General features: G+C 47.5%; 1 protein-coding gene across 2 annotated transcripts; it reads right to left on the bottom strand.

Annotated features, from left to right (window-relative positions):
- Nucleotides 1–4,064: 4,064 nt before the first annotated feature.
- PTP4A2 (protein tyrosine phosphatase 4A2) lies at nucleotides 4,065–25,066 on the bottom strand. 2 transcript variants are annotated; one of them, XM_032709861.1, is made up of 6 exons: nucleotides 24,920–25,066; nucleotides 16,155–16,865; nucleotides 14,309–14,401; nucleotides 9,301–9,431; nucleotides 7,244–7,318; nucleotides 4,065–6,185 (listed from the first exon to the last, which is right to left on the bottom strand). In XM_032709861.1, exons 2-6 carry the CDS (start codon nucleotides 16,248–16,250, stop codon nucleotides 6,077–6,079), a joined length of 504 nt encoding a protein of 167 aa, XP_032565752.1. In that variant the 5' UTR covers nucleotides 16,251–16,865; nucleotides 24,920–25,066; the 3' UTR covers nucleotides 4,065–6,076. The 2 variants fall into 2 exon arrangements, with proteins under 2 accessions (XP_032565752.1, XP_032565753.1); XM_032709862.1 differs by lacking the exon at nucleotides 24,920–25,066 and adding an exon at nucleotides 23,090–23,304.
- Nucleotides 25,067–25,072: the final 6 nt, after the last annotated feature.

Below are 25,072 nucleotides of genomic sequence, written 5' to 3'. Positions count from 1 at the left end.
TTCCTCCAGATTTTCCCCTGCTAGCCTGACAGTATTTTGTTACCCTTCAAATTCTCCAGAGAGAGGGTTGTCAGGAATTGGGATGGGCTGATGGGGAGGCAGTGGAGTCACCACCCCTGGAGGTGTAAAGACATGGCTGGACAGGGCACTCAGTGTTCTGATCAGGTTGACAAGGTCTAGCTGATCAATCAAAGGTTGGACTCAATGTTCTTTGAGGTCTTTTCCAACCCTAATGATTCTGTGATCTTGTTTTTGGCGTCTAAGGAGGAGAGAAGGGAAGAAATCCATGGATCACACCCACTCCAGCAGGAGCTGCTCCAGCCTGGGTCACACCACGGGTCCCCTGGGTACAAGACACTGCAGCTGCCTCCTCCAGAGCACCACCCAGCCCCTCCATCCCCGGGGAGTCCACCCCATCTGCATTTTATCCCTCCTGTGCCTCCTCTGATGGCAGGAAACCCTCTGACTCACTCACTGCCCCCAGGCAACACGCACAAAAGAACCACCTCTCATTGTCAGGACTAGTCAAAGATCTCCCAGCCAAGCAGATGCTCCCCTCCCCTCCCTGCCAAGGGCCAGAGTGATGGGATTGAAGTGTTCTGCGGGAACATATCGATCCCATCAGAGCTCTCAGAAGAGCAGGAGGCTCTGCCTGCACTCCCAGCTCACAGGCAGCAGCCAGGATTAGACGTCAACACGCTGCTGCTGCTGTTTTAACATCTCTCCCCCCCCCAGCCCCACTCAGCCTGATGGGTTTCACTGCCCTGTTGTTCAGGAAAATTTGTGATTCAAGCTGCTCAAGCCATCTAATATTCCACGCAAGAACGTCCTCTTCCCTTTTACTGTTGGAAATTGAAGTGGCAATAAATCAAGGAGCAGCAGAGGCTGCCTGCATGTGGAATCATCCACGGCCAAAGGTACCCCAAAGCACCAAGTCCAGTCAATTGGAATAACCAGCTCAGCAAGCCCCTGCCACCCAGCAAGCTAAGGATCCCTCTGGATAACAAGGACGAGGAAAAAAACAGCTACAGAACAGTAGCCCAGGAAGGTCACGAGCCCCACAAACACATGGTCCTGCCAAAGACAACCCAAGGGCTTCCTGAGTGTTGTTTCAGCCAGGGGTTCATGCTGTGCTTCATGTTCCCTGCAAACATTCCAGATGCTGGGAGCCCCAGCCCTCCTGCTTGGCTGGGAGCAGGGGCCTTCCACAACATGCCACCCCTCAGGCTCCCTGCACGTGCATCCCCTCAGGGGGATGTCAGTCAGGGAATCCTTTCAGTAAAGCTCCCCAGCCAGCAACACCCAGCCCTGCTGTCCCACAAAGCAGCTTCAGGAACCACAAAGGGTGTCTCACACCCTGGAACCAGATTCCCTCCCTCCACAGAGGGTGTCCCACATCCTAGGACCAGATTCCCTCCCTCCACAGAGGGAGTCCCACACCCTGGGACCAGATTCCCTCCCTCCACAGAGGGTGTCCCACATCCTAGGACCAGATTCTCTGCCTCCACAGAGGGTGTCCCACATCCTAGGACGAGATTCTCTGCCTCCACAGAGGGTGTCCCACACCCTGGGACCAGGTTCCCTCCCCTCACTGACTTTGTGCAGCCCTGAAGGAGTCATGTTATTACTGCTTTTGGTTTCCCATTTTGCACAGAGAAGTGATTCCTTACCTGCTGCTTTCCCCCTTTTCATCTCTTCCAGTCCATCCACAGGCTTGGATCGGGGATTTTCCTCCAGCTTTGGCTCCAGGTGTCCCTCGTTGGTCTCCACCCCCAGAGTTAAGCCCTGTAAGAGAAGGCACAGATTGAGCCACCTCAAATCCCAGCATTGCTCCAGCCCCTGCCAGAATCAATCAGCTGCTCTGGCAGCCTCCACATCCCACCCACAGCTGTTTCCAGGCACAAGGTCCTTGCTGGTCACCCCATCCCCCCCAAAAAGAGCTCAGGTGCTCAGTTACCTGGTGCCAACCACACCCCTGGCACGAGGATCTGCTCCACACTCCAGACAAGGGCAAGAGCCCAGGAAGGGGAGCTCTGTGCTGGGTGGAAACCAAAACCTGTCAGTCCATTCCACAGGACAGCCAGTTTACTTTTTGATGTCCCCCTCAAGTCAGGAGTAGCAAGATCCAGCCTGATTATCTGGTAGGAAGAATTAAGATTTCACTTACATCACTTCATTCACTGGTGGTGGTGATTTAAGTGCGGTGAAAACAAGGGAAGGGCCTAAGATTTGGCTCCAGACCAAAGAGTTTGGGTTTTGCAGAAATATTTTAAGGTGGGAGTATCAAGGTGTCCGTGTCTACACCACCCTTGGACAGCCTGAAGCGAAAGGGGTTCCAGATCCACCTGTGGAAACATCACCTATTACATCCCTTTGGACTTCACCAGGCATCAAATCCAGTTCTAGGCTGGATTCCTGGATATCTCCACTTTCATAGGGATCATCTCTTACCCCCAGGTTCCCACCTCTGCCTCCAGGACACACAGCAACCCACTGACCACAGGAGTGACTTCCTGCAGAACTGTGCTCCAAGGGATCTGCAAGGCTTAAGTTTGTTAAGACCAAGTTAAGTAAATGATTTATAGTATTTTACTTAAAAATGCACTGTGAGGGTGGGGAGGCCCTGGCACAGCTTGCCCAGAGAAGCTACCCCATCCCTGGAAAGTGTCCAAGGCCAGGTTGGAACAACCTGGGCTAGTGGAAGGTGTCCCTGCCCATGGCAGGGGGTGGGATGGGATGAGCTTGAAGGTCCCTCCCAACCCAAACTATCCCAGTGTTCCATAAAGTGCCAGCCATTATTCCTGCAGCTTCCTTCCCCCCCCCGAGTCACTCCACTCTGCTCCTCATTCCTAATTGCTCCAAAAGTAGCATTTTAAGCGATATAAATATGCATGTGATTAAGTGTTATCTCCAATTAAAGTATCAGCAGCTGAAGCTGCCTGGATGTTAAGTGAAAAAAAAAAAAAAAGTTAACAAGAGGAACAAGTGACTTGTATCACACAGGGATATATCAGGTCCAATTAAGTGCATGATATTTTTTATACTGAGTAGCCTTTAATTAGCAAGACATCTCGCTTTTAGTGCATGGTAACAAAAAGGCAGAAGATGTGAAAAAACAAATAAAACGAGAGTGTGGTGTTAAAAAAAAAAAAAAAAAAAACCACAACAAAAAAAACTATACAAAAAGGAGCTGGAACTTCCCAGTCTCCCAGTCCAAGTGGTTTATTATCCCATAGCCAACAGGGACTAAAAATTTGTTCTAGTACTGGGAAAAATCTGATAAATATTAGAAACATGAGACCCATTTGCAAAGAACATATTTCTTTGATGGCAAGCAAAGCAAAGCTGATTGGATCCTTATCTGTGAAACCCAGAGACGGCACCTTATATTATTTAAATAAATTACACAGATCAATGGCCTTCCACTGCTAAGGAAGGGAAAGGGACTGGGATCCAGGACTCCCAAAATCCCCCATTGTTACCCCAAAACAATCTCCCCATTCAGGTGCTGCCAAAGCTGAGCCTTGTCCAGAGGGTTTGGCAACAGATCTTGGGAAAGTTCAGAGCTGTTGTTTGGATTGTTTAAAGGTAAGTTTACAGTTTGGTTTTTTTTTTAAACAGATCATTTGAAAGGCAGGGAACTGTTCCTGTCTGCAGCACCATCCCCTCTCCAAGAGAAAACAGCTTTTCCCACTGGCAATTCCAAGCCACGGGGAACCAACACCGGGGCCACGGCCAAACTTGTGCCTTCAGGTTAAAATTAAAGATCATCCGACATCAGTGAGCTGCAATAAATTCATCAGGAGCCAGAGGGAAGGTATTTTACTGCAAGAACTTTATTGCACTACGTTCAAGTGCTGATCCAGGTGTTGTGCCTACGGGACACGGTCGCAGTGACATTCCCCCCGTTCTGGTGACAATCTGCACTTTTCACTATTTTTCCCTCAATTAAGGCTGCAGAGTCATAGCATATGATAATTAGTACATTATTAATCAAGAGTAAAACTAGGGGGAAGAATGCAAAGTTATACATAGAGCATGTAAAATTTGCTTTATTGGTTTTCTTTTTTTTCAGAAGGACGTGGGGTTTGGGTTTTTAATCCAGCTCAACACCTTCCCCTCCAATCTGACTTCCATCATTTGTCAAATCAGCTTTAACTAAACACCAATTATTTCATGTGACTAAAAAAACATCACTTTTCACTTGCAGGAACAGTTAGAACATCAGGCTTGTGGTTTGTGAGGGGAAGGTAAAGGCCAGAATTGGGTAATTTCAGCACCATCTCCCCCTTCCACCCGGACTCGGACACCACCAGACACGTCATTCCCAAGGACAGGCACCCACACCACAAACACTTCTGCATCTCCTTTATCTATTAAAGAACTCAGAAATGTTCCACGTGGTACAGGGAGGAAGGAGCTCAAGTACAACACCACAGCTGGAGGCAGGGACACACCGGATTTTGGGGATCTCCCCTGAGGGGCCTGACAAGTACCTGTGTTTTTTTTTTTTTTGCTTAAATTTATAAACCTCTCCCAGGAATAGAACTCTTAAAAAGTCTGTTACCTGTGTTTTTGCACAGTTAAGCTGCAGACTAAAAGCAGGAGTCTGGAAGAGGGGGAAATCCTGGGCAGGCAGCTGCTGAGGTATCGGGAAGAGATGGGTACGAGGCCACACCTGCTGCAGGTACAGACCAACACCTGCCTTTGGTGCTCCACAGCAAAGCATCCCAGGACCCTAAACCTGTATCCAGAGCCTTCCAGGGCTGGATAGTACAGACAGAAGTCACTGCTGGGGCAGGGCACTACAGTAACATGTGTTTGGTAGAAGCAGCCTGGCCAAAATTGCTTCCTTAGAGGCTCTAAAAATGACTTGGTTAATTCACTGGCACAAAAAGAAGGTGGTGCCAGTCCACCCTCCAAAAATCAGCGTGTTTCTGCTCTGCCAGGGGTGAGCAATGACAGGCATGTTGGTGTGGAACCAGAGGCTCTCCCTCCAAAAGAACCTAATAAGAAATAACAAGGCAATAAGTGGTTAAACTGAACTGAAATCCCCACCCCAGGCATTGACTCATCTTTACCTCACAGGGTACAAAGGAGACCCTCCCCCAAATCCTGATTTCCTGTGCTCAGCCAAGGCAGAGAATCTGGACAGCAGCAAAAAAGCCTCTTCGTCTTCCTTGGGACAGATAAATTAATTTTAAGTCCTTGTCTGAACTGCCCCTCGCTCACCCAGGACACTTTGGAACATCAGTCTTCTGCCAGGATAGATTTTTCTGTCCAGCAACAGAAAGATAATTAACATTTCAGCCAAATTCTTTGGAAAAAATCAGACTGACACACACACACAGAAAATCACACACACACACACACACACACAATCTCCCACCACTCAGAAAAGGGCTTTAGCAGATTCCCCAAAGGTATCAGGCAGTGAGATTTCTGTTAAAGCCCTTCAGTTTTTTTTCTCCCCACACCTGAACTCCACGTAGACACAGGACACAGACATCACCCAATCTCTAGGATATGCCCAAACTGGGCTTAAGGCTGTCAGACTGTTCCCAGACAGCAACTAAGGCTCCTCCTCGTGTCTCTGCCAGGTCCCAGCAAGGTTAAAAAACAAAAGGCAACTCCATTTAAAAGAGTTTAAGAGAGGAATTCATGTCTCAGGCCCTGACTGGGGGGGTACTTCCCTCAAATCAAGAAAATAGTTTCTGCACAAGCCAATGCTCTGCTGGTTTTCCTTAGACATAAAATTTACTTTATTTCTTTTCTTAAAAAGTTAAAAATACAGAAGGTTCAGAAAGTGATTTTCTCCTTGCAGATGTTCAAACTGCAGCTCGAGGAGAAAACAATCCTTCACTGAAATGTTTCTCTTAATTGGGGGGTGGGGGGTTTATTATTATTTTTTAATTTTTTTTTTTTTTCAATCATCATCACCCTTAGGACAGAGGTTGAGGAGCACTGACTCCACCACTAATTTGATGACGTAGTTTGATTCCAGATTCACATTTCCAGGTGCCAAGAGTCCAGAAAAGAGCCATGTTAACTTCTGCCTTCGTTTGAGACCATGTTTTTATTGAACACAGCAGTGACCGTTGGCATCTTTGAAGCGTAATCTCATCTTAGGTCGGTATTTCTCAAGGTAAAGCAGCTGTTTGGAATTGAAAGCTCCCCTCCTTTTCCTAAAACAAAGAGAAGGAAGGCTCATATCAATGGAAAAAGCACTGCTTCAGTCACCTTATAAATCCTAAGGCCTCGTTTTGAAGCTTTTCTGTATCCACAAAACAGCCTTTTGGCTTGGATTTGTGTCCATCACCACTCTGAGGAAGGATAAACCAGGCCAGCACAAGCACTTTATCACCTGCCTGCCAATCTGAAAGAAAAATCTAGCCCATTCGAGCATGTTTTCTGGGAGGGGGAGAGTTTATTTCCATCACCTGCAGCAGTTATGGAAGAGCATCAAGGTCACCCTCTCCTGCAGGTGCTCCTTATTAGCTAAGTGAGACCCTGACATTCAGATGTGAAGAGATAAGAGGTTCTCAGGAGAAAAAAAAAGAAAAGCTTCTGGGTATCAAAGGCAGCGTACCCAGGAAGAGACAAAAGGAATTTAAAGAAGGAAAAATTCAGAAAAAGCTGTTGACAGCAATACAAAGATAACTGGAGACCCTGGGAAGCCATAAAAGGATAAATTGCTTTTTTGGCAAAGCTCATTCGACACAAATCTCACCTGCTGAGCTTCATTTCAAGAGCTGATGTTATCTCTAAACCAGAGCTCTGCAGCCTCATCCTGTCCCAGCTTCATTTTCCAGCCATTTCTGGGTGGGTCACACTCACCCAGGACACCCCTGGCAGTGCTTGCAGTTCACTCACCTGCTGGCCCAACCTCACCAGAATTTTATTTTTCATTTTTTATTAATTAGAGGCAATTTTTAATGCCCCAGCCTGGACATTTTTTACCTCCCCCCCAAAAAATCAGAATCTTTGAGCCATTGGTCAATGGCTTAATATATAAACCCAGATTTTGAAAGGAGAGGGAGAGAGATCACCTGTTAATCCTCATCCCCAAAGAGAGGGAAGGGCACCAGGCTCAGCATTCACAGCTGTGTCCATTATACCATTAGACATATATTTTTAGTATATATTATATAATAAAAAGCAAGCAAGCTCTGCTGAAGGCTCAGGCTGGTCAAACACAGCAATGAAGTGAAAGATTTCTGGAGAATGGAGAAGTTTAACTTACTGCCTTATGAACTCAACTGCCTCCTCGTACTTCATTCCACATTCAATGAGAGCAAGTGCAACCAGAACGGGAGCCCTGAAGGAGAAATCAATATTTAAGGAAGATCTAGAGAAACAATATATGGAATCCTTCAAAATTCATCAAATTAATCTGGAAACCAAAGAGCTGAAGTATTTTCTCTTTAAGCATTACCTACAGAAAGACATTTGCTTTGCTGGTACCTAATGTAAAATGTCTTTTTTAGGAGACAGCTCTGCTTCCAGCACACAGCAAAGGAAATAAAAATCAATAGCAGCTCCTTAGTGTTTAGGGCGTGAAACGATAATTCTCCATTTTTATGCTTTCTTATTTCACCATAACCTCATTTTCTACTCTGTAATACCTCCTGCAAGCACCTGACACTGCAGATTTAGCTGTGTGTGAGACAGATCTGTGAAGCACTCAACAGATGACTTCAGAGAGAGAGAGAGATTTATTTTTTTAAATGCCTTCTGTAAAGGAACTGGGCGTTCCAGGAGCAACAGAACTTTTTACCTTGGAATCCACATTTTAGAAGTCAAGTGTGAAGAACAAGCAGAAGTCTCAAGTACACACTGATTTTCTCCTGGATTGATGTTCACCCCACTAAAATACACAGTGCAAGAGGCACCTCTAGGAGTGGAGCAGGGGAGGATTAAACAGGTGCCAGCAACGGGACAATTTGTACTCGTGGCTAAACAACAACATAATTCAGGAGAAACAACTCCCACTGTCACCCTGCACCTGCATAAACACAATTACTCACTTTCCAAAGGAAACCATTCGAAACTTCAAAGGTCACTTTTTGAACAGAACAAAACTCTTCTCCTACAGCTGAAGCTCAATTCCTCGCTGCAGGTAAGAGAGTTTGCTGGGTTTAAACATAAAATCTGGGCAGCTCTTGCCTTCCCCTCTCTGCCTGAAGTGGAGGGAAAGGTCACTCTGGAAGGACCAGCTGAACTCATGATGTGTTTGTGCCACACACCAGATGAGAAGCTCCTGGTCCCCTTTGCCCTGCTCTTATGCAAGGACAGGAGAGCTGAAAAATCACTTGAGTTGCACGTGGCCACCTTCCTGGAGATGTTCCTCAGATAAAAATAGAGCAGAAATGGATAAACAAATGTTAATTGCCTTGGGGTTTTGGCTCTTGTCTCCTCCAATGTTGGCTGTTTCTCCCTCCAGCTCTTCCTTTCCCCCCTTCTCTCTCCTTCTCTAGAGGTGGAAATTTAAGAACTTGCTGCACTCCAACCCTTTCTCGCCCACTCATTGATATCCTTAAATATTAACACTCCCATGGCTATTCCAAGAATACAAACAATTAAGTTCCATTTCCTCCTAGCCCATAGGAGGAACATAACATCCAGAGATTACACTTGGGAATATGAATATAACATTCAGCTCTCCTGAGCTTTTTTTTTTTATTTATTTTTTATTTTATCTTGAAAGGTTCTTGAAGGTTCTTCCCAAAGTAGGAAGTTGTATTTTCAGTGGTGAGGAGAGAAACATCTGCAAGTGAGCAAGAAACACAAGGCTGACTTCTTGAAACTGAAGCCACTTGAGAGTAAGAAAGTAATTAAAGTAGGTCTTCCCAATGCCTTTTTTTTTATTACCACATGCTTGGTAGTTTACCAGTTGAAAACAGGAGGAAATTAAAAAAAAAAAAAGGCTTCAAAATGGTACTGTGTGTATATTGCCTGTGTCAAAAAGAACAAAAGAGCTTTTACTATTTTACAGAAAAACACAGACTTTTAAATTAATGTCTCTAACTCCTCGTGTCAGTCATGATTGACAGAACTGCTCTGAACAACCTCTCCAAGGCTTTTCCTCTCACCCTTGATCAGAGTTATGAAATCACCGAGGATTTTTTTAAGCTGCAATAAGTCTCTCTCTCTCTTGCTCTAACGACACTGATTTGATGCCGTTGGTTTAAAGTGTTATTTAGGAGAAAACAGGAAAATTGGTATTTACTAAACACCTTCCCTACCTCCCAAATAAACTTCCAAGTCTGGACTATAAAACCCAGACAGCAGGATACTGACCTTCCCAACCCTGCAACACAGTGAACAGCCACGCAGCATCCAGGCTCCTCCCGAAATTTGGCTTTCAAGAGGTTTAGCCAGTCGTCAACTATCTGACCTGGGGGTGGTGCTCCATCGTCAAAGGGCCAGTCCTTTGAAGGGAAAAAATTCCATCAGCTCCAGGGGTTGAAGTGCACAACCAGCAGCAAGGCAACCACCACTGGGAGAAGAACAATTCAGTAGGAAATGCATAACACACACACACACAGAGCTCTACGGGTGTTCTGCTGTTTGCACACAAGTTCACCAGTCGATACCAAAACGCAACATTAAATGTTTAACAACCACTTAATTGCACTTTTCAATAAAGCTCTTCACTGGCTCCTTTGCAGTATAGGGTTTTTAGAAAAATAGCTGCCTTTGAAATCCCATTTTATTAAAAATATGTAAAAATCAATAAGCATTTCAAATAAACACGTGAACGATGAGAACTCTGTAGACTTTCTCCTGTGCTTGTGCCGACCTTTTAAAGCACCATTTGTAGCTCTGGGGAGGAGAAGCTGTTCCTAACAACTCATAACAGCTCTGATGGATCAGCTTCTCCAGCTGCCATGAATCCAATCACCAATTTAACAATTACCCGGGTGTTTTCAAGTCGAAAAAAGGCCACATTCAGAAGCATAAAGGAGGTGATCAGACAGCAGCAGAGCCACACTTAAGCAGCGTTTCCATCTCTGCATGGAACTTTCTAGGCCACATTTAATATCACCAATATGGCTGTAATTAAAAGGACATGGCAGGAACTTCCCATTTTCCGGAGGCCACAAAGCTCTCCTGGAAGTTGGGCCTCCAGTTCAAGCCCAAGCACAACATCACATGTTTTAGAACGTCCTGGGACACAGGGAGTGCTGGAGAAAGAGCACTCCTGGATGTCAGGGGAAAAAAAAATAATACTGAGGAGTTATTTAGCACTTTTCTTTAGATGATTGTGATGTATTTTACAAGAGGAACTCACAGCCAGAGTTCCACATTATTCAACAACCTCTCCAAATGGAAGGAAATTGCTTTGAAAGGAGCTCTCTCCCCTCATCAGCCAAACCCAAGCCTTTCATGTAGTGCCTTGAGAACAAGTTATGATGAAATAATATTTTCTGAAGTCCAAAAGCACCAAGAAGGAACACTGAACGAGTACAACTAAAGGTAAAAAAACCACCAGACTTTTTTCATTTTGAAATGCACTTATTGCTACTCCAACACCTCCTGAATAGCAAACACAGCTCAGCCCAGCCCAAGAGCACCTTAGAAATGTGATGGCACTTAAAGTTGAAAGGTGGAAATAAAAAGAAGTGGAAAACCAAAAAGCTTTAAGTCACTGGGATAACTTTATATGTGGTTAATTCAGAAAGATACATCAAATCTGAAGAGTGCAGAGAAATCCTTTTTTTAAAGTACCTGGAAAATCAAAAATATCTGGGACAACACAGCAAAATAAAAGGCTACAGAAATAAGATCACGAAGTAAAACTTGTTCTTTCTAATAAAAGGCTTTTATGAGATTTTCCACTCAATCACACAGTGCTGGCTGGATTATTTTAGGGCTGTGTCACCCACTGTCCCAGGAAGAGAGGCACAGGCTGCCAAGAGATGAGGCAGGATGATGCTTCTTCTGTAACTGCCTCGCAGAGAACAGGATTCCCACATCAGTTCAGTGTCTAAATTTAATTTAAATTAAATCCTTTCCTTCACACCAAATACAGGAGTTTAATCCACGGCTTTAGCTCACACATTAACCTTCACATCCACACAACTCCTGGGCTGGCCTGAATTAATCCCCACTGCCATTTCCCCACGGAGCATCACCTCTCAGGAATGGCACAGGAGAGCAGCACTGATAAAACACTGCCTGGAATGAGCAACGAGAAGAATTCTGGGACTGGAGGAGTCATTGCAGTGAAGTTTGCAGGGGTTTTTTTTTTTTGTTTCCCCTGATTATGAGTTCTGCCAGCAGAATTCCTGTCAGGCAGGATAGAAAACCAATTGCTAAGCTCCACACAAAACCAGTCATTAATAACCAGGATGAGATTGCACAAAGAGAAAATGCAGCTCTTCTGTGCCACCCTGCAGCAGTGGGAAGGATGAGAGGCAGGAAAGGGTTTTATTCTTATTTTCCTTTCTCTGGAGCAGCCCTTGCTCAGCACAACAGCTCTGGGCCTGTCCTGGCTGTGGGGTTGGCACAGCACAGAACTGAGATGGCTGAGAAGCAGGGACAGAACTTTGAGGTGACACCTCAAAACCCCTGAAAAAAACCCCCTTAAATTATGAATTCCCAGAACTGTGCCTGAAGCTGTGCAGGATGACACCACAGCCACCAGTGTGGAACCTTCCACCCCACAATCCCATGGCAATGAATTCCCCTGCAGTGTTCAGGTGGTGGCTGTTCCAGAGTGTAAAGAAAGCCTGACCCAATAAATCAAGGACTAAGAGAAGGAGAACAATGAAATGTCTCTTGGATCTTTAAGATGAACAAAGCCACCACAGCCTCCCCAGCTGCCAACCAGGGCAAAAAACACTTGCAGGAAAACTGGGAGGTTTTTCCTGATGTAACATTTCTGTTACCAGACCCGACACATGAACGCAACCAGGAGCTGCACAAGCCCACAGGAACTAAATCCATCCCCACCTCCTGCCTCCTGGATTTGATCTCTGTTGATAAACACGTGCATATGCAGTAGTACTACTTCAACCAGGGAACATCTCATTCCCTATTTTCTCACTGTGCCATCTGCCAAAGAGCTCTGGAGCTGCCACATTCTCCCCATCTTGCAATACACGATCCAGGCTTGTTGAACTGCCCCCCCCCCCCCCCTTTTCAGGGGTTTCACTAAGCTTTTGACCTCAGCAGTGTTAAAACAGACACTAATCTCTCCCAGGCTGTGTTTTTAATCTTAATGTTATTTTTGCAAGCGAATATTGGCTTTAAATAGCGAGGTGTTATTTTCTCAGCCAGAGGTAATTCAATCCCATTTCTGCACAGCGACAGGACCACGCTCTCCGAAAAAGCAGGAATTCGTGGGGAGGAAAAGCTCTGTGGGAGGTGGCCGTGTCAGGGAGTCGTTAAGCTTATCTCAAGTAGCCAAACACTGCAGCAACAGAGTAAATTACCAAGACAACCTCCGACTGGGGCCATCAGGATCAGCGATGACATTAGCACGAACCTGCCCTGTCACCTCCCGCTTTCCCTCACCCTCAGCAGATGCCTGGTGGATTTCTCTCTCTCCTGGAGCAGTGGAACACTAAGCACTGCTATCGTTTGGCTTTGTCGGGGCTGAGGGAAACGTGTTCAGACACGAGATTCTCACGTGTGCTGCTCATAGTGAAAGGCTCCACAACAGAGCAGGGCTGGAGGAAACACCATTTCCAGTTTTTCAGTGAAGCTTCCTCAAAAAACCTCTTTCAGTTCCAAGCCCAGCCAGCACCGAGGTTTTAAGCTTTCCTGAGAACCAAAATCCCCCAGCTATTTCGGAAGAGCACAGAGCTTTGGCTCCTGCAGCTGCCCCAGGGCCTGGCCATGGCATGGAGAAGGTGGGAATTCCCTGCCCAGCTGCCCAGGGCAGGGCTGGACCCCTGCAACGCTGCCCTACAGCTTCTGGGACGAACTCAGCTCTCCCCTCTGGCACAGGAACACTCTCCTTAAGCCCCAGCTTAAATCAGGGCTTGGAGGGATTCTTCACCACAAGTTTAATCCTTCCAGCCTCTGGCAACCTGAGGAGTGTCACAGCTGGAGGTTTCAGAGCACTGAAAACACTGTGATGTCCAAGTCCAAGCCAGCTTGGAGGGAGCAAAAACGCTGTTCCAGAGCACAGCCCTGCAGTGACTGATTTTTCCAACAACACTGAGGCCCACGTGGCTGCCTGGAACTGGAGTAAATGCTGACTAGGGCTGGGAGCCAAGAAACCTGACTGACCTGGACGTGGAGTTTTCACAGATATGCCAGGATATAAGTTTTTCTGCTCATGGAAAAGTGCAGTTTTCCTCTGTCAGAGCCATAAAAAGCAAGAGGCGATGGCAAGCTGACTACCTGCACCACGAAGATGCAATTTCTGCCCTCACAACAGACTATTACTCACTCCAGTAAAACAAACTGATTGTATCAGACACACACTAATAATTCAGAAGTATTGCCTGGAAAAACACCGCCTGCAAGCTCAGAATGAGCACACACCTCTTAAAAAAACCTCCCCTGAAACACCAGGCAACAGTCAGACACCATTGCACAACTGTCAGCTGTGAGTAAGCAGGGAAGGAATTCCACCTGCTCAACTGGGAAGCCACCAGCAGCCTGGCTCCCTTCAGAGGTGAGGAGAGCACATTTAGATGGGATATTGGAGAGAAATTCCTCCCTGGGAGGGTGGGGAGGCCCTGGCACAGGTTGCCCAGAGAAGCTGTGGCTGCCCCATCCCTGGAAGCGTCCAAGGCCGGGTTGGAGCAACCTGGGAGAGTGGGAGATGTCCCTGCCCATGGCAGTTGGATTTAAATGATATTTAAAGTTCCTTCCAATCCAATCCCTTCCATGATTCTATGGCTCGATCCAGCCAGCTCACAGAGTTCTGTATCAACTTATCAGCTACAGGCTCAAAAAGTGGCACTTTTTGTAAGAGCAAGAAAAGGGAGTTTTATCTGAGTCCTGAGCCAAGAACTGCTGTATCCAGACAAGGACCAAACCAAATTGCATCAACCACAAGGCTGGACACTGGATTAGTATCAAACTATTCACTAAAAGGCAAATCAAAATATCTCAAAACAAACCCAGAAAGGGACATTTCTACTCCAGCTGAAGACAACAGTGATGAACCACCAAACACCTTTCAGAAAACACAGCGAGTTTCTCCAAACCACCTTTAACTGATGTAGGGGGATCACATTAGTTTTGGCCAAGCTGAAACAGCCACAGGCATGCAGGAGATTCCCCACCACTTCTAAACATGTAAATGTACATTTTTTTTTTTTAGACAGTTTTAAAGGCAACTCACTAGAACCCGGACTCCTTCCTTTTCAATGGGAGCTTGATCATAAGTGGCATCACAGACTCGCACCAAGGTTGTCACTCCATACTTCTTCAGCTCCTTTAAGAGAAAGGGAAACAGGTGAGCAAGGACAGGGTGATGAATTAAAAACCTTCCTCCTCAGGTACAAAACAGGACATTTTACACAGTCCTCCCCAGGAAGGGGGCAAGGGACAGGTTAGGAGTGACAGGAAAAATGAAAAACCCCTCTGAGCTCCTCCCCTCTCTGGGGAAATGGCAAGGTGGAAAAAAAACTGCAGATGTAAGAGCAAAATTAAAATAGCTGCTTATATTCTCCAAGCAGCTTCTTCTTCTCTTTAAATAGAAGTCAGGGACTGTTTGCTTCAGCCAGTGTTGACATTTGGAGGCAGGGAGGAACAGAACACACACCCCACCATATTCCAGCTTCCTGGTAATGCACTATAAGTAGCACTTTGTGCCAGATAAATAATCAGAAGATCAAACAAAAGCTGTTCCAGTTCACTTTGAAGGTTCACACAACGAGCAGAATTTCCCCTCGTGTTTGGACTGAATCACTGTTACATCTTATAACTACCAATAATGTCCACTCCAGAGTCAAGACCCCTGAAAAAAGAAGACAAGCCACAATAATGGGGGAAAAAAAATAAAGACCAAAAAAATGTGGCTTTCAGAGAAAATTAACCAGTGGTATCTGAGCAGATCCATGGTGAAGAGCACGCTGTGAGTGATGGAAGTCTGTCAGACATCAGCAGGAGATGACAGGATCTCTCTGGAATGAAAAAAAAACCCTGCACACAGCAGACAGAAGTCCTCTTGATATGGGACAGAAGGGCACAAAGATACAGCAGGTTTGGAGCAAAGCAGAATGTGAAATCCACTGTGCTACTACTTCTCAGATGATGCCATCTGCTACTTGTTCAGGAGACTGAATCTTGCCATATTTAAGATCCCAATGTGTCAGTAAAAGTGAGACCCAGCACCCACTGTGCCTGACTCTTCCCACAGCTCAACCCAGGCTGAAGCCAAATTCATGGATATATTACAGCCCCTGAAATCCCTGGCAATTCTGGGAGGGGCAGGGCAGTTGGACAACACACCCTGCGAGCTGGAACATCAGTTTAAGGATTGCACTTGGTCCTCTAAGGGAGAGGAAAGCTCAGAAAGCAGTTCCAGCTCTGTTAACAACGTCCTCAAAGGCAGCAGGTGAGCAACAGGTCGATGGATCAGCACTGAATTATTTAATGAACAATGACATTTAGTACTGCAGGACATGCAGTGCTGCAGATACCAGGACAAGAACAGAATCCCAGACTGGTCTGGGTTGGAAGGGACCTTAAGGCTCATCTCATTCCCTGCCATGGGCAGGGACACCTTCCACTGTCCCAGGTTGCTCCAACCTGACTTGGACGCTTCCAGAGATCCAGGGGCAGCCACAGCTTCTCTGGGCACCCTGTGCCATCCCCCAGAGGAATGAATTTCCTGTATATCTAACCTGAATTTCCCCTCTTTCAGTCTGAACCCATTCTCCTTGTCCAAGGAGTGACATCTTTGATGACAGGGAGGGGGGGGGGTGTTTGTATTCCAAAATGGGAGCTCACCCAGCCTCTTGCAATTAAAGAAATGCAGGAGTTCAGAAAAAGCCATCAGTGGATTCTCTTCTCGTACAGTCAGGAGAATGTGAACAACATAATAAAGATAAAAACACCTTGAGTTTCAAGTAACCTACAGCCCAAGCATGGAGCAGGAGGTGTGAGGAATGACAGTTCAGCACCTGGAGAGGAATTGTGAGCAGGTGAGGAGAGAAGGGACACCTTTTTTTTTGACTCCTTACCTCGATGAACCTGCTGAGGGTCGCATTGGTTGGGTTGTGAGTGATCAGGAAACGCATGTTCTCATAAGTAATTTCCACGGGGGCTGGACGGTTCATAATGGCAAATAAAATGTGTAAGGGGCCAAAAAAAAAAACAACCAAACACAAAAAAAAAGAAATAAAATTAAAAAAAAAAAATCAATAACTTTGGAAAGGTTTCACAGCAGAAAACATCAAAAAGACCGCTAATATGCCTGGGATTGATCAGAGCTTGCTTTGACGTGTTTGTTCCTTACGGATGTCACTTCTAGAAAAGCAGGTTTGCTTCAGGATCCACTTGAACTCAACTTGGGCCTCAACTGCTGCGGGTGGTTTCCTCCAGACTCCACAAATTCTCCGACTACGTGCAACACTGGGCAGCCTGTTCTACATTTAGGCACTGGTGAGGCAGAAAGGTGAGGGCAGGTTTTCTCTCCACTTTGTTTTCCTGACGCTTCGCTTTGCCAGAGTCACTGCGAGGGATCCGCTTCCAAGGGGCAGGAGATATCCCATATATCTGAGTGGGTCCGCTGTGGCCGGGGGCTCCGAGGCGAAGGAATTATGGCACGTGGGACCCCCCCCTTGCCTGCCCTGAGCTCACTTGTGAGCCAGGAGGCTGTGCTGGGCCTGGCAGAATTCTGCCCTCACGCTCAGAATCGCCATAAATGTGGGACGTCTCCTCCGACGGGACACCTGGAGACAGGGAAAAACAGCAGGGGGGGAAAAAAAAAAAAAAGAGCTGGTGGGTGCTTCTATTTCCAGCCACGACAACCACTGACCCGCCCAGAGAAACGCCAGTTAAACACCGGGGAAGAGCATTTGGGAAAACAAACAAGCACAAGTCAACCTTCAGCGGGCTCCTGAGAGCTGCCAGCCCAAATATTCAGGATATCTGGGATGTTCCTGGGACTGGGAACAAGGAAACCTTTCAGTGTCCCCTCCTTTGTGCACTCGAGTGTCTGTAGGTACAGTCCTTACCTGCTTGGCTTCAGCCCAAAGTGCTGGTGTGGCTTTATTTTCTGAACTAAATCAGCAGGACGAGCAGAAATAAGGGTATAATAAATAAGATATTAAGAGTATAATCAATTTTTCCTGTATTCGAGCTTCTGCTGGCAGATAAATTTCAGCAACGCTCCCAAACTCCCAACAGTGGTAAGGAAACATCCTCCAGAAATCAGTCAAAGTAATGACCAAATGGCCATTTAGCAGTAATAACTTTTAGTTATTCCCAATTATTTTAGTTATAACTATAATAACTTTGAGTTATTCCCAGTCTTATCTCTGTTTACAGAGCAGGGCATTGAGAGACACAACAGCTTCCAGTCCAACACAGGGGATTTGAAATACAGATGTTTCAGCCACGGCAATAAAAGATGGAACAGTGTCATTTTAACCATGGAATTTAGGGGGATGAAAATGGAGTTATCCCAAAGCAGCTCGACTCATTTCAGGTTGAAATACTAAATAAGCAACGTGGCTTTTCGCTGCATTTAAAAATAAGCCAGAGAATCACTGCTGACACTTCTTTTTTTAAGGGAAGAGGTTTAAATCAGTTGAATAAAATCCAAACTTGCAGCCAGAAGTCACAAAACCTTCAACTTGAGTGGAAAGGTCAACGTGGCACATTGGAGTGGGGACAATTAGGGGAAAAAACACACACACATGGAGTTCACACCCCAAACTTCTGGAGTGCTCAGGGTTTTAATGAGATCCTCCCTTTAAAACAGGCAAATTAAGTGCTACGAAATTACCTTTCTCGCTGACATGAAGTCAAAAATCACCCAAAGAACAGCAATTATTTCCTTAAAGTACAGCTTTCGGTGCCAAAAAATATATTAATTAGGTTGCCAGAGGCAAGAACAAAGATGTTTTCAATCACCTCCCCCGACCTCAACGCAGCTCTTGCTCTGAGTGACTGAAATACAAATTTCAAAAATGAATCCTGGAATATTTTATCAGTGTAATGCCTACAGGATTAAGTCTCACCCCAGATGGAAGAGTCCCATCTAAACACATCAGACTCAAGTCCTCCCACTTGCCAATTCCTGCACATTTGTCACAAGTCTCTCATTTACATCCCAGAATCTCAGAGGGTTTGTTGGAGCCACGATGGACCAGGAACAGCCAGAGCAGCCACTTGTGTCCAAAAGTCAAGAAAGTCTTTTTTTTCCCCAGGCAAATATTGCCCTGTTTTCCCTCCATTTGAACATACACCCCAGCCATGTCCAGAGCTGCAGACTTAGGTTACAGAACAGCTTCAAAACTAGTTTTCTGAGGACCTAAAAAGGTCATCTAAATAAGAACTGTGGTCAACATCTTGGCACAGGAGATCAAAACACGGATCCAGAGGCTTCCAGCATTCCCAAGCACATTGTGCTGAGGGGAGGAGCTGTTAAGTCACATTTAAACAAATCCTTTAAACATTTTTTTCTTCTCAGCACCAAGACTTTGGTTGGAGGAGCCTCACCCAGTGCTGTTGGTGAGTTGTATCAGGGAATTTCAACCCAGTTGTTTTAAAAGCCTGTTGAACAAACAATTTACCAAGTCATTAAGAAAGGACACGTGGAGATGACATGATCCATAAGGTAAGGATGGAAGTCAGCCCATTCCAGTTCTCCTCTTGGATCTGCAGCTGCTTGTGGTGACCTTGGCCAAGCTCAGCTCCTCTGCAGAGCAGGGATGACACCATCCTACCTTCCCCAAAGGAATATTCCTGAAGCATTTAATTAGCTAATAGCTGAGGAGTGATTAAAAATGTAAAGCACCGTATTTAAGGCTGAAAAACTATTTCCAGAAGGATAAGAAGTTTATGTAGCACACAACTCTAATTTTACAGGTTTGGTTCCTGACATAGATCCCTTCCTTCCTCCCATGATTTCCAACTGCTAAGGTTTAAAAAGAAAAACCAGGCTCCTAATTAATTAAATTAAAACTCCATTGTCTACAACTTCTGATCTCCCCAAGTAAATAAGTTTAAAACTTCTCCCTCCCTGTGTTATCAAGGAAATTTGCACTTCACAACCCCAAGAGTGACAATAAACTGTAACCAGGCCTGTGGACAGCAGAAAACAAGGAATAATTTTTTTTCAGCCAATTAACCTCCAACTTTTTACACTCAGAAAGTGAGATAGCACATGGAGAGCAACCAAAAAATTACAACATGTTTTATGGGGCTGGCCTGGCAAGGCAGGAGGAATACCCAACACTCCACAGCAACAGCCCCATCAGGAGCCAGGGGAGGAGGGAAAGCAGAGACAGCCAAGCCATAAACATCCATGGAGCTGAAAAGAACTGGATATGCCTGGGAGTGAGCTCCTGATGGTGCTGGTTATCAGGGAACAGTCATCAATCAAGATGCTTATCTGTGCAACCAGGTGGAGGGAGCTGGGACAGCCTGTGCACCCACTGATGGATTCACTGCAGGGATTAACTGGAGTTATAACTGAACACACACAGAGATCCTACAGGCACTGAGCTCCCCTCACACCACACAGCCAGAGGGAGCCTGAGATGGGGCCAACTGGAGGAGAATGTCCTTCAAAATCCCATGAATGTGCAAGAAGATGCTGAAAGCACAAGCGAGGGGCAAGTCCTATTAACCAGCATAAATAAATTGAGGTAATAACTAATTAAAGAGAGAGCAGTGACACGAGTCCCTGACTTGACAGAAGCTCCACTTGAGATTGCTCTGAGCAAAAAGCCAACACCTCCTCATCTCCAGTGGCTGTTCTGCATTGACTCCTAAATTAGAGACTCCACTCTGCTCTGTGCTGAGCCTACAGAGCCCGGGGTCTAATGGAAAACAAGGAATGACATCGTGAGGAATTCCCAGTTCCACCACCTCCTTCAAAACACAGCGGAGAGAAGAGACAGCTCGGAACAGCTGCAGCTTCCAGGGATTGCAAAACACGGATACCCCTGGAAAGGTCACTGGGATCCCCTTTCAAAATAGCCCAGTGCACAGGATGCACAGCAGAGCCTGCTAATTTGTCACTCAGAGCTAAAGGAACAGTTTGGTGTTTTGAAGGCCAGGATTTTTCAAACCATCTCAAATAATTCTGCTCCTGTAAGTGGGATTCCACATTCAATGTTATCAAAGTCAGGTCACGAGCTGCTGAATTTTCCTCTTCTCCCTCTTCTATAAAACCTCATTCTTGTGTCCTGCATTTACACACGTGGAATCAGCAGCTGGATCCCATAAAAACTGCCATCCTGACACCACTGCAGCCCAGCCAGGCTTTTCCTGACCCTCTGCCCACGTCGGGTTCCACTTCCCCTTCCTGCACTGCCCTACAAGTGACCCACACCCCATCCCTGCACTGCCAAAATTCACCTGGAGCACGAGGTGCTTTTCAAGTCAAAGAATTCGGAGACCTCCAAAACGAGCCCCTAAAACAGTGGAAACACTCACTGGAAAGAAGCAAAAGAACCACCCTTTCTAGCAAGAACCATCTTTTCTAAAACATCCTCTCCCAGCACACAGAGAAAGGAACCTCTGGAATGAACATTCTTGGATGAGATCCTTGGACACTCTCTGAAGGAAGCTTGCTCAGAGTGACACGTGCCTGGAGAGGGGTGAGGTCAAAAAATTTCACTGTTCCACCCTGTTCCACCCCCAGAGCTGCCTCCCAGCTCCCTCCCTGCCTGCTGACAAGTCCTGGGGGTGACTCACTCGTTTCCTTTTGCACTAACCTCTGTAGAACCCACGGCAGCAGAGACAGACCTGCCCCAGCAAGAACCAAAAAAAAAAAGACAAAAACCAAAACCCATCCAGATGAAAGAAGTCTGGACTTTAGAAGTGACACGTCAGGAAATGGTGAGGATTGTCAAAGGCTCAGGGTGAGAACAGGCCTGCAGCAAAGCCCAGGGCTGAGAGAACACAGGCAAGGTTCAGCTGCCATCCCTAAACGTGGGTGAGGTCAGAGCTCTATAGCCAGGCATGGATGGAGAGATCATCACCCTGGAGACAGTGGGAAGTGACTGGGCACTGCCTTAGACCTTCCAGAAAGGACTGACAGCCTTTATGTTTTATGCTCCACAGCCTCTCCTTCCTGTGAAACAGAACATGTTTCGTCCTTAAAATGCTGTTCTGACACAGGGGTTTTTTTTTTAACACCTTCCTCCATCCACCACTTAAGTTTTTAAAAATCCTTCAGAGGGCATATTTGAATGTTATTTGCATGCCATGCTCAAAAAGTTTGAAGTTCCTAAAAGTGTTTGAAGTCAAAGTTACTAAAATTGTTTGAAGTCGAAACCCAAAGGCCCCCTGCTACGAAAAAAAGAAATTTAAGCTACTGTCCTGTTTAAGTCACAGAATTATATTTAAGTAAAATCAAAAATTACTTCAGACAACACTTTGTGAATATGTGGCGCTAATAACTCATTCCTAAAAATGGGAATGCTGAGTTGTCTAAGCTGGATCTTTGAAAACACGGTCCTGCCTGATCACCGGCAACTAAATATTCTCACACTTTCAGATGAAATATCAAAAACACCACCAAAACCCCATTAACAAGTCAAGCAGGACTTAAAAGCAATTTTGAATCACACAGAAAGACAGAAGCTGCAGAGCTGAATTACTTGCATCTTACTCATCTCACTTATTTGAACGTGCCATCAACCTCCGCTGGAAAAATGCCGTAGTGGGGAGCTGGCTCCTCTTCCCTGCTCCCGGGGCAGTTAAAGGCAGGCTGACAACTGAGACTGGAGCTGACTGATAGATCTCACTGCATGTCCACAAAGTCCCAATTGTTCCAGCCCACAGGCCATTCTCTGGGGCAGGGCTCGATTTTCAGGGAGAGAGAACTCCGGGCTTTTCAGTGCGGAGCACAGAGAAAGGAGGGGCAACAAAACGACACTGCCCTGAATGCAGCCAGAAACCCCCAGTCCCCAAGTGCTACAACCGAGAAAGGATCAAGAGGTTTAAGGCTCATTTATCCCCTCCCAATCAGCAAAATGAGCCGTGAGAGGACACCAAAACAAACAGCCCCTGTGAAGGTGTTTTATAGCCCCGTGATACACATGGGCCTGAAGAGGTGCCAGCCCAGGGAGCTCTGCAGCTCACCTGCACCAAAAACAGCAATTCCAGCCCAAAGCCTCAAGCCATCAGGGCTGTTTTCCAATGTTTACACAGAGCTGTTTTAAACCTCCAGCTGTCCAACTAATCCAAAGATACCAAACAACACTGAGCTCCTCTCTGCTGGTGCGGGAACAGCACATCACCGACAACATGTTTTCCCTCCAGAAATATTGTCAAAATACACAACCTACAATAAACCATTTCCAATCACAGAACCCCACAGTGGTTTGGGTTGGAAGAGACCTTAAAGCTCATCCAGTTCCATCCCCTGCCATGGGCAGGGACACCTTCCACTATCTCAGGTTGCTCCAACCTGGCCTTGGACACTTCCAGGGATCCAGGGGCAGCCACAGCTTCTCTGGGCAACCTGTGCCAGGGCCTCCCCACCCTCCCAGCCAACAATTCCTTCCCAATATCCCATCTAACCCTGCCCTCTGGCAGTGGGAAGCCATTCCCTGTGTCCAGTCACTCCATGCTTTTGTAAAAAGCCCCTTGCTGGCCCTACACCATCTCAAGGCCTCCCTTTCCAGGTGTGGCTCATCCTCCTGAAAGCCAGCAGCCTTTCCAGGAGCCATGAATCACCCGGCTCTCCCAGCCACAGGTGACTGACACGGCATTCCAGGGGGGCAAAGTCCAGGCAGGAGCCAGGGAAGCCCTGGGAGCACAGCTCAGCTCTGCCCCAAGACAGGAAAACGTTCTGTGTGGAAGAGAGGGGTGGATACCTGCAGGGAATTAAACCTGAAGTGAACTCCTGAAGTTTATGAGAGATGTACATAAAAACATCACAGCTAGACCCTGTGTGAGACCCCCATTCCTGGCTCTGCATCCCCACTCCTACCTTAACTCCAACTGATCTTTCCTCTCCAGCAGCTGAGTTGATTAAATCCAAGTATTTCTACACGTTGAGTCATAAGGAGATAGAGTTTTCTGGCTGCTGCTAGTGGTGGGTTTCTCTTTTTTTCTCTCCTTTAAGTACTAACTGCAGTTCTGAGTCAGACCCTGCCTGGTTCGTTCGGGGAGTTTCGAGGCGAGTTTCCATTTATACAGGAGCCTTTAAAAGCCAACTTTGTGCCTTCCTCCTCCTCCTCCTCGCCCCGAAACCAGCGAGCTCAGGCTGCCCCGAGAGAGAACACAGGTCGTGACTAATCACACCCAGGAACCACCAGGAGCGAGGCCACTTCCACCCCCATCCCTGCCCCAAACCCCTCCCAGCCCACGGCCTCACCTGTGCTCCAAAGCCCAAACCTCAGCTCTCAGGGGTCAGGGCTCCTCGCCCCGAGCTGACATTCCCAATAAATCCACCCCTCCCTGACTCAGCCCTTCCTGCAGGTCACTCTCAGAGCACCCTCGGCCACACCAGGACTTTCTCCAGGCGTTGCCTGTGCCAGAATTCATCGGCTCCCCCCCTCTTCCAGCCCCAAATCCCACAGGGCAGCCCTTTATCCTGACAAACCGGCCCGGGCGTTCACAGCCCTGCCCCCACTCAAACCCCAGGAAAACCACCACATCCTGGACACCCTTCCTTTCCCACCCCACATGGCCCCCTCCAGCCTGAGAAATATCCCCCCCCCCAATTTCTCCCAGCTCTTCCCCCTCCGTTTTCTCACCACAGGGAAAAAAAACCTCTTCCTTTTACAGACCGTCTCCAGGTTTTACACAAGGCGAGATCTCCTTCCCCCCCCCCCCAGAAAAAAAACACAACCCCCCAGCTTTTCTCAAAGTCTTCCCCCCTCCACACAAAACACCCCCTTCCCTCAAACACACCCCTCCAACCCCCCCACCTTCACCCACACCGACCCCTCTGCAGTCTCCTTGTCCTCCCACTGTTCCAATCCCACAGGAAATGCCCTCCCATCCGGAACACCCCCAAAAAAACACGTATGAGGGGGGGACTTGTCCTCCCTCCCCTAAACCATCCCCTTGGGGTTCTCTCGTCCCACACAAACCCCACAGGTGAGTCGGGACCCCCCAAACCAGCCTTGCAGGTAGAAGGGACACCCCAACCCTGCAGGTTAAGGGCTGCAGTCCCAAGCCAGCCTTGGGGGGTCCCCACAGCCACGGGGGACCCCCAAACCAGCCCCGAATCAGAAAAGGGCCCCCCACGGACAACGAAAAGCCCCCAAACCTCCTCCTCACAGGCAGGGAGCCCCCCGAGGCCCGAGATCCCCCAAACAAGCCCCACAGGCCTGGAATTTCCTCCAGGGCAGGAAGGACTCCCCAAAACAGCCCTTCGGCCCAAACAGGGCCTCGTGGACCCCCAAACCAGAGAGAGCCTCGTGGACCCCCAAGACCCCCCCCAAAACAGCCGAAGAGAACCTCGTGGACTCCCCAAACCCACCCAAAACAGCCCTTCAGCCCCGACACGGCCTCGTGGACCCCCAAGGCCCCCCCAAACCAGCCCCTCAGCCCAGAGCCTCGTGGACCCCCGAGACCCCCCCACCCCTCCCGCAAACAGACCCCAGAGCACAAAACAACCCCCTCAAACCAGCCACAGCGGCCTAAGGGAGGCCGTCCCAGAGCAGGGACTCCCCTCAAAACCTCCCAAGCAACCGCCGGGGATCCCCCCCCCACACACCCCTCCGCTTTCCCCCGGCTCGTGGGGCGGCGGCTCCCCCTTCTTTCCCTCCTTAACTTCCTTCCTCCCCCCCCTCCCCGGTCGCCCCCTCACCCTGGGCATTGAGCGGGCCGGGGGCCGGGCGGGGTGTGCCGGGGCCGGGGTCGGGGCTGGGGCAGCGCTGGGCCCGGTCCGGCCGGAGACACCGAGAGCCCGCGCGCCGCCACACGGCTCCGAGCGCACAGGCCGCGCCCCCCCCCCGCCGCC

This window comes from Chiroxiphia lanceolata, chromosome 24 (assembly GCF_009829145.1).
Source record: "Chiroxiphia lanceolata isolate bChiLan1 chromosome 24, bChiLan1.pri, whole genome shotgun sequence".
NCBI lineage: Eukaryota > Metazoa > Chordata > Aves > Passeriformes > Pipridae > Chiroxiphia > Chiroxiphia lanceolata.
The sequence above is the reverse complement of the archived record's forward strand: the minus strand, read 5'-3'. Positions and strand labels throughout refer to the sequence as shown.